The 16,203-nt window shown below is 43.3% G+C and overlaps 1 protein-coding gene across 8 annotated transcripts in view; it reads right to left on the reverse strand.

The window, feature by feature from the left end:
- CELF2 (CUGBP Elav-like family member 2) overlaps positions 1–16,203 on the reverse strand; it is an 829,377-nt gene that overhangs the window by 82,448 nt on the left and 730,726 nt on the right. For all 8 annotated transcript variants that reach the window (XM_060293317.2, XM_060293315.2, XM_060293316.2 and 5 more), the window contains one exon: positions 421–469. In XM_060293317.2, the coding sequence (XP_060149300.1) occupies positions 421–469 (49 nt within the window). The remainder of the gene's footprint in view (positions 1–420; positions 470–16,203) is intronic.

Here is a 16,203-nt window from a genome sequence, read left to right on the forward strand (position 1 = left end):
AAAAGTGCAGTGAGACAGTCGCAAAGCCAGAGGACCAAAGGGAGGGGGGAAAAAAGACAGCCTCATTCTTGGTGGGCGATGCCCTTCTCACTCACCTTCTCTGCATAGTATAAGGTCACCCCTCCCCATCGGGTGCCCAAGCTGCTGTCAGAGGAGGTAAACAACAGCCACAGGGTGGCCACACAGAGCAAGCCCCAAACAGGGACACAGAAAGTCGTTCCTTGTAGCATCTTCACAGGTCTTTACCCCAGAGACACAGGAGGCAGGAGGGCGAGGTACCCACCGTGATGGAGGTTTCCGGGAGCACATCTCTCTGCCTTCCCCAGAGAAACAGCAACGGGGCCAGCTCTTCCCGCCCCCCACCTCACGTCTTCACTTAAAGGAACAGACATTAAAGGAAGACAGTCAGTCACCACCTACCGTTTGATTTTTCACTATCTGCAGGTTTCATCTGAATGGGATGATGCATCTAAAAATAGAAAAGTGAGAAAGTAAGGCAGATTGAACAAACAGTCTCAGAAATCCCACGCTATTCAACACGACTACTGACATTGTTATAAGGGCACGTAAATAATAACGAGACCTCTCACAGTTAAAACGAGCTACCTTAAAATGCAAGCATGTGTTTGATGTTCAGCAACAGGGTACTTTTAAGTCCCGGGGCGCTGTGACATGGTATCTTAACACGTGGGCTTTGCAGTCAGACTCAAGTTCAAAACCTGGTCCTGCCAGTCAATATGGTTTCTGCCTGGATCTTACAGGTAATTCTGGTTCTGCCATTCATTACAACTACGTGACCTCCGGCAAGCGTCTTAACTCCTCTGAGTTTCAGTCTCCTCATCTGCGAGCTGGAGGTGACCCCTGCATAGCAGGGCCGTGAGAATTACCTGAGAAAATGCATGTGACGTGCTTAATGAATGGGGCATAGAAAAAAAAAGTTACTGTTATCTTGTATTATTACAAATTTAAACACAGATGATCTGTTTTTCTTCTGGCCGTTCTATGTCTGCTGCATGGCTGTTTTTTGAGTTCTGAGTAATCTGAAGGTCGACCAGTTGATTGATTTGAGGTGCCATTATCCCATTTTTATTAAACACGAAGTGTGAAACAGGAAATGCAGAGGCACCGAAAGAATGGAAGGAAGGAGAAAGGGGGGGGAGGAGGAAAAGCGGGAGTGAGGGGCTTATGATCACATTCAGTACATACGTAGGAGGAGGAAGCGCCTGAGACAAAGGGGAACCAAGATCCTGCATCGTGGCAGAACAAGATGCTCTACGGTTCTTTAAACGATGCCAATCACATCATTGTGCGTGATCTGAAGATCTGCAGAGCACAGAAAGCTGCCACCATTTCCAATTAAAATAAATTCCTCAAATGACTTTCATGGGTTCTCTTGCTTCATATTTCATCCTACCCCAAGGAACGTCGCAGCCACAGGGTAGATGGAATCAGTGGCTGTGCAAATGCTTTTATTATAATGGGCCCTATTCTCTCTGAACCTTTAATTTCCCCAGTGGACTTCCCTTACTTGCCAGCCACAGCTCTGGGCTTTATCTAATTGAAATGAAAGGGGATTGGTACTGGGCTCTGGCACTGAAATGATGGGAAATGATTATCAGGCGGTCGAGACCACGTGCACCTAATGGCTGCCAGGGTCTTCAAAGCACAAGAGGAAGAGGTAAGAGGGAGCGGTATCAGGGGACAAGAGGCTAAATAATTCAGAGCTGCTTCGTTTATTCTCAACGGCAAGATGCTCTTATGCACAGAACACAGGCCTGGAGTTGTGGGGTCTACTTGTATTCTCACTCCACTCATTAACATGCTCAATTTGTAGAGAAGAGACTAGCATGAGAATGGAATGCTTAGGAGTCAGTAAGTCGACCTGCCTTTTAAGAAAAGGTGCTGTGGGAGCCCAGGGGAGCAGATACCTCATTCTGCCTGGTGAGGGAGGTGGGGGGATTTTGGCAAAGGGCCTATCTGCTTCGAGTCCTAAAGGCTGGTTGGACTTGCCAGCAGAGGAAGGGGGTGGCCCTTGAAACGAATGGACAACCCCACACAAGGACACCGTGGTGAGAAAGCCCTCAGTCCTCCTGGAGGGAGTCCACAGTGTGAGGGCGGAAGGCACGAGAAGGGGCTGCCAGGGCGGCCAGCATCCAGGCCTTAGAGGATCCCACGTGCTAAGGAGCTGAAATTTCCTCTAAAAGTCAACGATCAGGCATAGAATATTTAAGGAGCAAGGCAACGAGATCCCATCTGCGTCCTTGAAGAGTTATTTTTGGCTGCAGTGTGGAGGATGGATGGTAGAAGAGAGACACAGGAGGCAGGGAGAACAGTTAAGAGGCTACTGCAACAGCCCACGTACAGCAGGGAAGGTCTAAACCTCAGAGGTTACTGGCTGGTTGTAGGGATGAGGGGGCAGCGGGACCCCAGGCCTGGACAACTGAATGTGTAGTGGGATCACTGCCTATTCATTTCACTTTTGTGTCCTATATATAACGTTGTGTCCTGTATATAACTGCCTAAATCGGGAAAACACGAGAGAGCAGTTCGGGGAGGGGGTGTAGAGACTGATGGGCACAGGTCAGGACACGCTGCATTTGGGGTGAAGTTGGAAATGTGGGTTTTGAGCTGTTGCGACAGCTCTGGGAGGTGGCGGAAGCCCCAGGCGTGGCTGAAACTGTCCAGAGAGGGAAATGCAGAGTGAAGAGAGACAAGAGCCAGGGGCAGAACCGTGGAGAACAGCCAGGAAGGGGAGTCTAAGGGGGACAGAGCAAAGGGCCATCCAGAGAGGCAGGAGCAGAAGAGCTGGCCCCACTGGAGCCATGCAGGGAGTTCCAAGAACAAGGCGATGGTCAGAGCAAGTGCTCTTAGACGCTACGATGAAAACGCCCCAGTATCCTTCCGGGTTTGGCAATACAAATTTTTTTTTTTTTTTTAAGGGAATTTATCAACACAGTTTCTGTTGGGTGGTAGGGGCCAAAATGCCAGCTTGTAGGCAGCGGGAGAGTAACAGGAAAGGGAACAGCTGATATGAGAAATGCAGACAACTATTTCAAGAAGATTAGCTCTAAGTAGGGAAGACAGGAGGCTCGGTGGAGGATGGGGGAGGAGGATGGGGCCGGGGTCTCTCCTTTCCAGATAGGAAAGACCTGTAACAGGTCAATGAGCTGAAAAGACTCCAATGAGATTCACAGGTTCAAGGGATAGGAGACAAGAGATAAGTGTACCAACGTTATGTATAGGACACAAAAATGAAGTGAAGGACTCTTGCCCTTGGGAAGATGCCGACCCAACATGGTCGTTGATAGGCACGTATGTAAAGGGGAAAAGATGGTGACCAGCATCAGAAAAGCAGCACAGAGAGAGTGCCGTGAGCATTCAGATCCATCTGTGACGCGCACGGAGGACTGGAGGAGGAAATCTGGGAGCAGTAAGGACAGAATCATTCGACTCTAAAGCTGCAAAGGGCCCTGGGAATCATTCCATCCAATGCTCTCAATGTACAGGTCTGAAGGGAATAAGTGACTTCACTAAGGACACACAGATGGTTAATGACAGAGTTGGGATCAGAAATCTAAGCTCCCTACTCTTAATCCAGTGCCGATTCCCCCAAACCACACTGCTTCCCCCCAAAATGCCCAACACGGGATTTGGACTTATGAGCCTATGATGAAGAACTGCAGGCTTCACTCACTGCAGGCACCAGACAGACACTCAGTTGAAGGCGCCAGCAGTATCCCCTTGGGTGAAAGTAATCTTCCTCTGCCCTCGCATCACGCTTTATCTCTGGAGCTTTAAGACGGGTATTAAACGGAGGCTTGACTCTGGGTTTTCCTGCTGCTGCTGAGAGAAATAGCTTTGATTCTGACCTAAGACTATCCAGGCTCAGGAATGTAGCAGTGGTAGCTACAGCCACTGCAGACTTGAACTTGGTTTCGGTCTTTCTGGGGCTCTGAAGGGAAAAAAAGTCAACCTCACAGAGATCTGGATTGTCAGACCAAGGTGAATTCTGAATGGTGGTCACCCTACTCCAGCGATGTTCTGAAGACAATTTAGATAACATATGTAAAGCGCCGTGACCTTCTTGGAGAGAGGTATTCAATCAGGACTGTATTAAGAATGGCTCATTACCACGAACAGTTCATCTGAGTTACAAATTCCTGATCAGACACAGGACGTAAATGTCAAGGAAGACAAAAAAAAACCACATGGTTTGGAGGAGTCGTTCTCATAACGTGTGTCACTTCTTCAAAGTCTCATGATTCCAAGAACTTTGGGAGATTTGTTGAGCGGAGTAGGGAAGTTATTGTAAAGGAAGGGGTATTCTAGTTTAAATGTTCAAATTATAATACAGGGATTCTTTCCCTGTAACAGGAAATGATGTCAAAGATTTGACCCAGTAGGATGCTAAGACCACTCCCACATTCGCTTATTTCTGCTTTGACCAGATGATCTGTTACATGGTGGGAATGATGGGCGAAAAAGAGTTCTGGTCATGGTGGAGTATGTAACGCAAGGATGAGACAGACAGACCAGCCGTTTCTCACATGCAGTGTGGGAACTCAGAAGAGACACACCCCACACAGTCAAAGGAACGGCAAGAAGGCATCTCAGCTGAAACCATGGTCAAGTTAGATCTTGAAGGGCGCTAACCAGGACTTGAGTGAAGGGCACTTCAGGGAAGGAACAACAAATTTGAAGGAACAGAGTAAGAGAAACTAAGTCATGTTGTTCCTGAAGAATGATGATGGGACATTCTAACCAACAGAGGAAGCGATCGATGTCGCCAGAGATCACTCACCAAACACAACGTAAATGAAGCGTGACAAGACCAACAGTGAGGGATACATTCCTGGATCGGAGAAGTTCAAGTACAGGAAAATCAATGCACATCTCAGCCCTGAATCAGAACTGCCCTGGATTGGCAGCCAGAGGCTCATGGCCTTCCTCAAGGACTGAAGGTGACCCCCATGGTGTCAAGCATTGAAGCCTGACAACAGTGCTTCTGTCATGACAGGGAACTGGCGCCTCCAATCCCAGAGCTGGAGGGGCCGGAGGTCAGAGGTCTGCACCGTGCTCTGCACTGGAATGGGGGGGGGGCGATGGCAGCAACAGGAGGAAGGGCCCGAGAACTTGGCCATCACCCTTCCAATCTCCTAACGTCCCACCAGATGCAAGGGACCCTCAGAGTTGAGGGTTGGGGCTGGATCCCTCCTCCTTCTGTCTATGGCGAGTGAGCACATCCTCTTCAAGAATTCTCCCGAGGAGTCTCCTAAGAGGCATGTTGTTTTTTAAATTAATTTTTATTGGAGTATAGCTGATTTACAATGTTGTGTTAGTTTCAGGTGTACAGCAAAGTGAATCAGTTATACATATATGTATAGCCACTCTTTTTCAGATTATTTTCCCATATAGGTCATTACAGAGTACTGAGTAGAGTTCCCTATACAGTAGGTCCTTATTAGTGATCTATTTTATATATAGTAAGTGTATATATGTCAATCCCAATCTCCCAATTTATCCCTCCCCCCGCTTTCCCCCTTGGTAACCATAAGTTTGTTTTCTACATCTATAACTGTTTTGTAGGTAAGTTAATTTGTACTTTTTTTTTTTAGATTCCACATATAAGTGATATCACATGATATTTGTCTTTCTCTGACTTACTTCACTCAGTATGACAATCTCTAGGCCCATCCATGTCACTGCAAATGGCAGTATTTCATTCTTTTTTATGGTTTGAGTAATATTCCGTTGTTTATATGTTAAGAGGCATGTTAATTATACTGAGGCTGCACTATTAATGCAGTTAATTATACTGATGCTGTTTAACTCCAGCCATCACCAATGGATGAGTTAACCATCTTTCACGTGAGACTCCATCATCACACTGGATCAGCTGCGTCTGAAAAAACCTTCACTGGTCTGTATTGTCATGATTTGTCTGCTTGGTCAGAGGAGTCTAGGCATTTTATTACCTCTGGCCTGTGACACTGACAGGGTAGCTTCCCTGAGGGCTGGAGAAACAACAGCAGTGAGTCTAAGACTTGAGTTCAACTCAGCTGCCCTTGGAGCGAACTTTGACCACAACAGGGCTCTGGTTGTCTCACACCAGGCTCCCCTGTGGCAGGGCCTGTCCCAGGGAGGCAAAATCCAGTGTTTTGGAAACAGATCCTGGTTCCTGGCAGTACCTTTGACTTAACAGAGTTCATCAAGTTTACCTTGCAATGAAGAAAGCCTTCCAAACCCACTTCCTTGAAGATTTCTTTGTACGTGAATTTCTTTTGCATTTTATTACAGAACAATGACATCTTGCCTCATGTTCAACAGTAGGGTACTGGGTAACTTGTTGGTTTCTATTTAGCCCTACTTATTTAAAGGCAAGTGAAATCTATAAAATAGATAAACAACAAGGATTTACTGTATAGCACAGGGAACTATATTCAATATTTTGCAATAAATTATAATGGAAAAGAAAAAAGGAATATAAATACATACATATATATATGTATAACCAAATCACTTTGCTATACACCTGAAACTAACGTAATATTGTAAATCAACTACACTTCAGTTAAACAAACAAAAAGCAAAGGAAATCTAATGAAAGGGGGGATTGCAAGAGCTCCCTCCCTCCCTCTGGGGCGGGTACTGGAGTCAAGTAGCTTCCGCAGAAATCGCTGGTTTACTTCCCCTTACATCTGTATTCAGTTTCGATCACATGCTTAGGGCACTGTGACTACAGTCCCCTGAGCTGCTGTTTCTCGGGGGTCTGATTAGGGTCTCACCACATGCAGGCCACTCCTCTCTGGCTTGGGCTGGTTTTCATCCCACACCTCCTCTCTCGTGGGAAGCTGTGAGTGTCGGAGGGCGCCAGCCTCCAGCACCAAGCCTCACCCTTTATCCTGCCTCCTAATGATGAGTGAGTGGCCTCTGGTCCTCTTTCTGCTTCTCCGCCACATACACATGGGGTCCCAGAATTGAGTTCCCTTACTGTTGATAGGACCTGCTGCTTCTCACTCCTGAACGCGTTTACCTCGGATGCGTGACCCGGGGGCCCAGCTGTGGCTCAAGGAAATGAAGGTGAGGACACGGCTGTGGGGCAAAGGCATCCCCCAAAGCCTGTGGCGGTGACAGCACGTGGAGGGAGCTGCAGAGGCCCCGTTACGGGTCCCATCACATCCCAGAGACAGAGACGCTGCTGGGCCACAAGCACCAGCATTCACGAATCAAGTTCTCTGGAGTCGCACCGTCTACCAAGTCAGCGAGATTTCTCCAGATCTCTCTGCCTTAATCCTGTGATGGCTACGGGGGCAATTCTGAGTTGAAATAGCCAGTGTTAAGTTAAGCCAGGTGGAGGCCGGAAGATAGAAGACCCGGGTGAAGGTGAGTTGGCCGGTTCCTCACACACAGGAGAACGCATGTTGAAACTTGTTTAACTCCAGCAATCACTGATGGATGAGTTAACCACCTTTAACATGAGACTCAATAAAACAAGCCATGTTTAACCTGAAATGGGTTTTACAGCGTCACTGTTACGCACATCATTACTAAACCCATCCTGACACCTAGAACGAGCAGCCGTGACAGCACATGCTCTAGGCTTACTGCCCATAAAATATTTCAAGGGAGAAACAGAGGGGGAGGGAAGAAGTGGATGCACGGAAGAGCCACCCGCCAACCAAATGAGAAAATGAACGGACTCAGCCAGGAGAGACGAACTGGGATTTTCCTTTTGCTCCCTGACAATGCAGATGTGACCCATGCAGAAGATACTTGGTATCTTGTTGGAGAGTGGACTGTGAGATACCAAAGGCACCCATGCTTCCTGAATTTTTCTCAAAAAAGTTTTGTAAATGGGCAAAAATAAGTTTCAGAAGAACTGTCACCAACTGGATGCATGCCATCCCCCCAAAGGAAAGTGTGTGTCTTGTCAAGAGGTCTTCTATGACCATAAGGTACTCCCAGAGCTACAGAGGCTCCCCTACCTCTCTAGGTAGGAAATTCTGCCGTTTCCGTCACTGTCTCTTATGCTCTGCGTGAAGGAGACTGGGAAGAAACAAAGGGAGTTTTAGGAATGTTGACTTATCATATTGAATAAGGACTTTTGAATTTCTCTGATTGTTGAAAATGGTGACATCGCTAAACTTGCAAAAGCATCTTTAACAGAGTGACGCCTCTGAACGAATAGAGATGACAAAAGTCATGTGTTGGATGGGTCTAAACCAGCTTTTATCATCAGGACGAAGCTGGTTTTGGAGCTCACTGCCACACTTGTTAAGTGAAGTGGACAATTTAGGCAATTTTGGTGAAAACTGAGGAAATCTTCCCTGTGCTCTCAATTTTTCTGTGCTAATAACTAAGCACTGCTGTAGGCTCTTTATGTATGCTAACTCATTTAATTCTCACAACAGCCCTGACATAGATGTGAATGAGGAACTTAAGTGGTGGGGGAAGGTGGGGGGAGAGGGAAAGAAGGAGGGACACAGAGAGAGATTAAAGAACCTGGCTAAGGCATACAGGAAGTCAGCAGTGGAGCTGGGATTCGTGGGACTGTCTCGGGCTGGAGCATAAACCCCCAGCCACTCCTCCACACCGACCCTATCCCGAGCACATCCTAGCTGTGCTGTGAAATGGTGGTTTCTAAGAACCGAGAGCATTACCAAAATTCCTTTTCCATACTAGGCCATCTCAATCTCTAGGGTACTTTCCAATTAGAAACTTATATATGAATGTGTGTAGCATACATGTGTATGCTGTATATATATATATATATATATATATATATATGTTTTTATGTATTTCACTTGCACATATGAAATACATATTTTAAAAGCTTATTTAAATGAAAAAAACAATAAAAAAAACCCAGTTCACCTATTTTTCCCGCCCCTCACCCCCTGCCTCTGGAAACCACCTATCTATTCTCTGTATCTATGACTTTTTTTTTTTTAATCTTTAGATTTCACATATAAGGGAGATCATACAGTATTTGTCTGATTTATTTCACTTAGCATAATATCTTCAGGGTCCATCATGTTGCCCAAAGGCAAGATTTCATTTTTTTAATGGCTGAATAATATTTCATTATATGGTATATATGTGTGTGTGTGTATATATATATGTGTGTGTGTGTATATATATATACACACACACATATATATATACACATATATATACATACATATTTATATATGAAACAACTTCTTTACCCATTCATTCACCCAACCCTCAGGTTGCTTCCATATCTTGGCTACTGTAACTAATGCTGCAGTGAACATGGGGGTGCAGGTATCTTTTTCGAGTTAATGTTTTTGTTTCTTTCAGATAAATACCTAGAAGTAGAATTGATGTATCATATGGTAGTTCTATTTTTAATTTTTTGAGGAACCTCCACATTATTTTTCACAGTGGCTGCACACAGTGGCTGCATCAATTCACATTCCCACCAGCAGTGGACAAAGGTTCCCTTTTTTCCACATCCTCACCAACACTTGTTATTTCTTGTTTTTTTGGTAAGAGCCATTCTAACAGGTGAGGTGATAGCTCACTGTGGTTTTGATTTGCAGTTCCCTGAAGAATAGTGATCCTGGGTATCTTTTCATGTGCCTGTTGGCCATCTGTATGTCTTCTTAGGAAAAATATCTATTCAGATCTTCTGCCCATTTTTTAATCAGACTTTTTTTTTTTGCTACTGAGTTTATGAGTTCTCTGTATATTCTGGATATTAATCCCTGGGATATATGATTTGCAACTATTTTCTCCCATTCAGCAGGTTGCCTTTTTGTTTTGTTGACAGTTTCTTTTGCTGTGCAGGAGCTGATATTCAGCGTGACGTAGGCTCACTCATTTATTTCTGCTTTTCTTGCCTTTGCTTTTGGTGTCAGTATCCAAAAAATCATCATCAAGAGCTATGTCAAGGAGCTTGCTACCTATGTTTTCTTCTAGGAGTTTTATAGTTTCAGGCCTTATGTTAAAATCTTTCATCCATTTTGTTAATCTCTGTGTATGGTGTAAGACGGTGGTCTAGTTTCAGTTTTGGCATGTGGCTGTCCAGTTTTCCCAATACCATTTATTGAAGAGATAGTCCTTTCCCCATTGTACATTCTTGGCTCCTCTGCTGTAAATTAACTGACCATATATGTGTGGGTTTATTTCTGGAGTCTCTATTCTGTTCCACTGATCTATGTGTCTGTCTTTATGCCAATCCCATACTCTTTTGATTACCTTAGCTTTGTTATAGACTTTGAAATATGGGGCATGTTGCCTCCAGCTTTGTTCTTTCTCAAGATTGCTTTGCCTGTTTGGGGTCTTTTGTGGTTCCATACAGATTTTAAGACTGTTTGTTCTGTTTCTGTGAAAATTATCATTGGAATTTTGATAGGGATTGTACTGAATCTGTACATTGCCTTGGGTAGTATGGACATTTTAACAATATTAATTCTTCCAATCCATGAGCACAGAGTACCTTTCCAATTATTTGTGTCTTCTTCCATTTCTTTAATTGATGTCCTGTAGTTTTCTATATACAGGTCTTTCACCTCCTTGGTTAAATTTATTACTAGGTATTTTATTATTTTTGATGGGACTGTTTTCTTAATTTCTCTTTCTGATATTTCATTACTAGTGAAGAGAAACACCACAGATTATTGTGTATTCATTTTAAATCTTGCAACTTTACTGATTTTGCTCATTAGACCTAACAGTTTTTTGATGGAATCCAGGGTTTTCTCTATATAATATCATATCATCTGCAAATAGTAAGAGTTTTTATGAAAAAAATGAAGATAACTTAAGGGACTTACAGGATAACAAAAGGACTAACATTCACATTCTAGGTGATCCCAGAAGGAGAACAGAGAGACAAAGGGGCAGAATTATTATTTAAAGAAATAATGGCTAAAAGCTTCCCTAACCTGGGGATGGAAATAGACATCCAGATCCAGGAAGCCTGGAGAGTTGCAAATGAGCTTAACTCAAAGAGAGCCACACAAAGGCACACTGTAATTAAAATGTCAAAAGTTAAAGACAAGGAGAGGCTATTAAAAGCAGCAAGAGAAGAACAACTTGCTATGTACAAGGGAGCCCCCGTAAGACTATCAGCAGATTGTTCAGCAGAAACATTGCAGGCCATAAGTGAGTGGCACAATATATTCAAAGTGATGACAGGAAAAACAAAAACAAAAAAACTTCCAACCAAGACTAGTCAACCCAGCAAAGTTATCATTCAGAATTGAAACAGAGATAAAGAATATTCCAGACAAGCAGAAACCAACTGAATTCAACAATACATTAAAAAGGTCATACACCATGATCAAATGGGATTTATTCCAGGGATGCAAGGATGGTTCGACATCTGCAAATCAGTCAATGTGATACACCGTATTAACAAAATGAAGGGTAGAAATCGTATGATCACCTCAGTAGATGCAGAAAAAGTATCTGACAAAATTCAACATCCATTTATGATTAAAAAACTCTCAATAAAGTGGGTACAGAGGGAAAGCACCTCAATATAATAAAGGACATACATGACAAGCCCACAGGTAACATCATACTGAACAGCGAAAAACAGAAAGCCTTTCCTCTAAGGTCAGGAACAAGACAAGGATGCTCACTCCTGCCACTTCCATTCAACACAGTACTGGAAGTCCTGGCAAGAAAAATGAGGCAGGAAAAAGAAATAAATGACATCCAGATTGGAAAAGAGGAAGTAAAATATTTTAAATTAGCCTCAGAACAAAAAAGATTGTCTAGATTTTCTCTATGAAAAAGGAAGGAAAGAAAACTTACAAGCCTGCCATGATTCAAAGAAAAAAACAGCCGTATAGCTGTATTAGGAAAGTATAGCTCCAATCTATGTGCCATTTGACCACAAGGGAACTATATGAGCTAATCCAGAGAGATTAAATGCTAGTTTTTCTACAATCCCTTTAGGCCACTTAAAATAGATGTGCAAAATGGAATTAGACTCTGAGGTTCGTTTCATGGGCCAAGTTATCCAAAATGTTCTATACCTATGTTGATGAGAAACAAATTGATAACAAGCAAAATTAGCTGTCAGTTATTCTACGAGAGGAGAATAAGAGTTTTGAATCACTGACATTAACTGATCCTACATTTTGTGGTTTCTTCACAAAAAAAGTGTTAGTGCAAAAAAGTACACTGGAATCTATAAAATCAATCAAAGTGTAGACCACTTATTGGATAAGTCAGCATTTACAACAATAGGCATCGGTATTTGGCTTTATGCTAACTGGATTGTACAATGCCTGTTTATCTGAATACTGCTTTGGAAATTCTGGATGACGCTGAGTACAGTCGCCTTCTGAAGATGCAGATTCCTTGGTGGAAGCAGTGTATGGGATTCCTCTATGCCTTGAGTCACGGTACTATTCCAAATTGCTCCTCTGTGCATCTCTATTAATTAAGTTAACAGAGTACATGCACAGAAAACTTTCAACCAATATTTGCTGACGTATATTTTTATAAAAGTGACCAAAGCAAAGAATAAAAGGGGATTTGAATGTGACAATAACAAAGAAACGTAAGTGATCCTTTATCTTCCCATGGCAAATCACAACCAGGGGGAAAAAGCCTAGAGTGGAAATAAATGACTATTTCTTCCTAATAGCCATTGATACATGTGACGTGCTCAAAGCACTGCCTGCATAGTATGTGCCCAGTGAAGTTATCATTATCATTGTCATTATTATTTTACAAAGCAAAAGGATTTCCCCGAGGGAAAAAGGAAAAGGTCCCATTCAAAAGCTGAGAGAACATACTAGAAGGAACAGCCTTTCTTGGTCACATGGGAAGTATACAGATAATACTGCTGCCGGCTTTCTCCATATATACTAACAACCCAGCGAGGGAAAACAACCTACAGAACCCAGAATTATATGTCTGCTTTGGCTTCTCAGGCTCGAAGGCAGCCTTTTTTTTTTTTTTTTTTTTGCTGTAATGACACTAGCTATTTACATTTCTGTTACAATCGGGTGGTACACTAGAGGGGAGAAGTCAAGCAGTGAAACCATTTAGTCCTGGCAAAAAAAAAAAAATAAAATAAATAAAATAAAATACTGCAGGAAAATTAGATTACTCTGGGTGGAATTCTATGATGGGAGTTGGAGTCTGTTATGGTGATTAAGTCATCATTTCTGACAGATTACTCTAATCGGCTGTCAAATAGCATTCCCCAACCCCATCTGTAACTTGGCGTCCTCGCTACTCAGCCTATGTTACCTTCTGTATATAGAACACATACAAACAAGAGGAGGTAGGGCCCGGCATTTACCACGCTCATTAGCTATAATTCGGTTCTGTGTTTTCATACTAAATAATAACACGAGCTTCCATTTTGCTTTATTTATTCTTAAAATGAGAAGAAAAATGAATAGGCTCAAAATAGGAGGCATGGAACGTGCATGAAAAATCGCTGTCATAACAAAAAGCAAGTGGAAGGCTTTTCGAAGCATTGCTGTTTAAGAAGAATGTTAATGCTGTATTAGTTTAATTTTTCTTGGAACTATTCTATTACTCAGAGAGGTAAATCTACGACACTTTTTAAACCTCTTGTCAGAGTTGGTGCCTCATTAGCTGTGATTTCAGTAGAAGGTATTATTACTGTGTTTAGCAGTATTATTGTAAACAGAAAGCAATTTCTTTGATAAGATTTTGGTTCTTCCCTCTGTCACTGCATCTTTGGGATAGAATAAACAAATGATCCAATTAGTTGAGCTCCCAAATAGATATGGTGAAAAGCAAAGCGAAACTAGTTAAAACTGAACGACAGTATTTAGCTTTTCTGGAATCCTCTGTTTAGATCTACCTGTTTTAACGACAGAAGACGGGAGGATCTAGAACTACTTTGAAAATGGAGATAAGTGGAAAGACTTAATGTAAGAAGAGGTGTGTAGGATTACAGCGCTGCTCAGGCAATGCTATGACAATCACGAGCGCAGCAAAGACCACACAAGGATTTTGGGTGACGCTTAGAGTATAACCACTCCCGATTAATAAGCCAAAATTTACAACATACAGATATCCTTTCTAACCGTGATTTCATTCTGATTGTGGAACTGTCTTCCAAAATCAACGATGGATGCTCCAAGTTATTCTTCCAGATGTTACCCAGATGTTACATTAGACACGCTCTCTAATTGAGTCAGGAAAATACACGCTGAAGTAACAGTGCCTGACCTGGCCACGGAGGAGTGATTTAATGATCTGGTATTTCCCTTACATTTCCCATACAATGGTTCTTCAGGCCACAAACTTAGTATAACCTCGTATTTTAAGACAAATGAGTCTGGTTTAAACATAAACGGTCCTTTTGACAATAGCCTCGACCCATCATGACCACCTTTGGGCTCAGCTCGCACACGGCCTTGGCCTAAACCAGAGCCCAGCCCGCTGGGCTCGTGGTGCCTCCCCCTCCCCAACCCTGGCTGTTTCCAGATGGTCACCATTACCCAGTTCTCAACACCCTGTGAACTGGGGGGAAGCAAGGCCTGCAGACTGGAGAGCGGACGGCATCGCCCCTCCCTCGCTGACCTGCACTCTGGGTGCAGATGCCCGTTTTGTTTAACCGGCCCTTCTGCCTGGGCCCACAGGGCCTGCAGACTCCTAATACCCGGTTCGGAATCTTAGCCAAACTGTTTTAGCCAATCTTAGCCAAGCTGTTTCCTCCCCCCATCTCTCCACCCCCTTCCCAGGACTCAACTCAGTTCCTGACAATTCCTGGTACTGCTTCCTAGGATTATCTCTGCTCCATTCCAGCCACACCCCTGCCTCATCCCCATAGGAAATATCCTTTGGACAGTGAAAACTGCCCACATTGCACTTGGGTTTCGGTCATTCACTGGAAACATCGGTGCTGGGCTGAACTTGGTGCTGAAGAAGCATCATCTCAGGGATGGGAGCAGCCTCCGGGTCTGCGTTTCCAGACCCCTCATGGAACCAATACCCTGGCTAAACTGGCTTACTTTTCTGCCTCTTGGAATTCTCACTTTAGATCTGTCTCCACCAAATTTCTTTTTCACTCCGGCTCACTCAGATTCCTGCAGTGGTCTCCATGCACTATGGTCCTTGTCTCCCAGACCATCATACACACTGCTGCCTTATTTATTAATCTGACAAAAAAGCAGGTGTAATCATGTCTCTGTCCTGTTCAAGAACTTTCAATTATCTGCCAAATTAAATTCCAGCTCCTTGGCCTGTCTTTCAAGGAAGTCCATGCTTTGCCCCCGAGTTACCTTTTCAGGCTTACTTCTCATCATCGCTCTATATATTTCCCTTCTCTTCCAGTCAAACTGGAGAACTCCCTCTTCCTGGTACCTCTGCCATAGGCTCACCCACAAAAAGGCATCATGACCCTTCCCCTGCATCTACACAGAGTATTTTCCTTGACAATATAACCGCTTTATATCTGTTACACAGAAACACCGATATGTCAAGTTATTAGGTTGATCATGTGAAACTGCCGTTTTTGTAGACTGACAATGGTTGAATGGTGACAGTTTCATACAGCGCAACCTCCTATATTGCATAGCAAGGAACTGTATTATCTTCATTTCAGATGTCTCATAAGAAGCCCTACACATTCAGTTTATGTGGGCTACCTCCTTTGTCAGGCCTGGAGAGCTTTCCAGTAATTCATCTGCAATATTTACCAACTGTATGAGTTCAACTAAACATCAACTTGATGATGTAAAATAACACTACCCTCTAAACCAACCGTGGAGTTGATGGGCAGTTCGTGTGCAACCCAAGACACCGTTTATCTACTCTTAGTAGATTGTTAAGATCAGCGATGCTTTATCCAGTAATCTCCAGTTTCCTTTCAATTCTAAGGCAAACCAAAACCACCACCACAACGCCCCTCTAACAAGAAAATCTTTAAAACCTCTGGTTCAAAATTAACTCAGAATATTTAAGCCAACTGTATTTTATCTTGAACCTTCTGACAGGGTAGAGGCGTTTCATCCAATCAACAGAAAAGCACCACTGAACTCTGTATTCTAACGCTGCCGCTGCAGCTTAGTTTCCGAGTTCTGAGTTGTCTGAGTTGCTTTACCAGCCACGTTTATTAATTAGTGTCTAACATTTCCATCTCCTGCAAGTTGCAACCTCTCATAAAAAATGCATGATTTGGTTGGCTTAGGAATGACAACTTCATTTACAACAGACAAATGCCATACCTCA

Source organism: Globicephala melas, chromosome 2, assembly GCF_963455315.2.
Source record: "Globicephala melas chromosome 2, mGloMel1.2, whole genome shotgun sequence".
NCBI classification, from domain to species: domain Eukaryota; kingdom Metazoa; phylum Chordata; class Mammalia; order Artiodactyla; family Delphinidae; genus Globicephala; species Globicephala melas.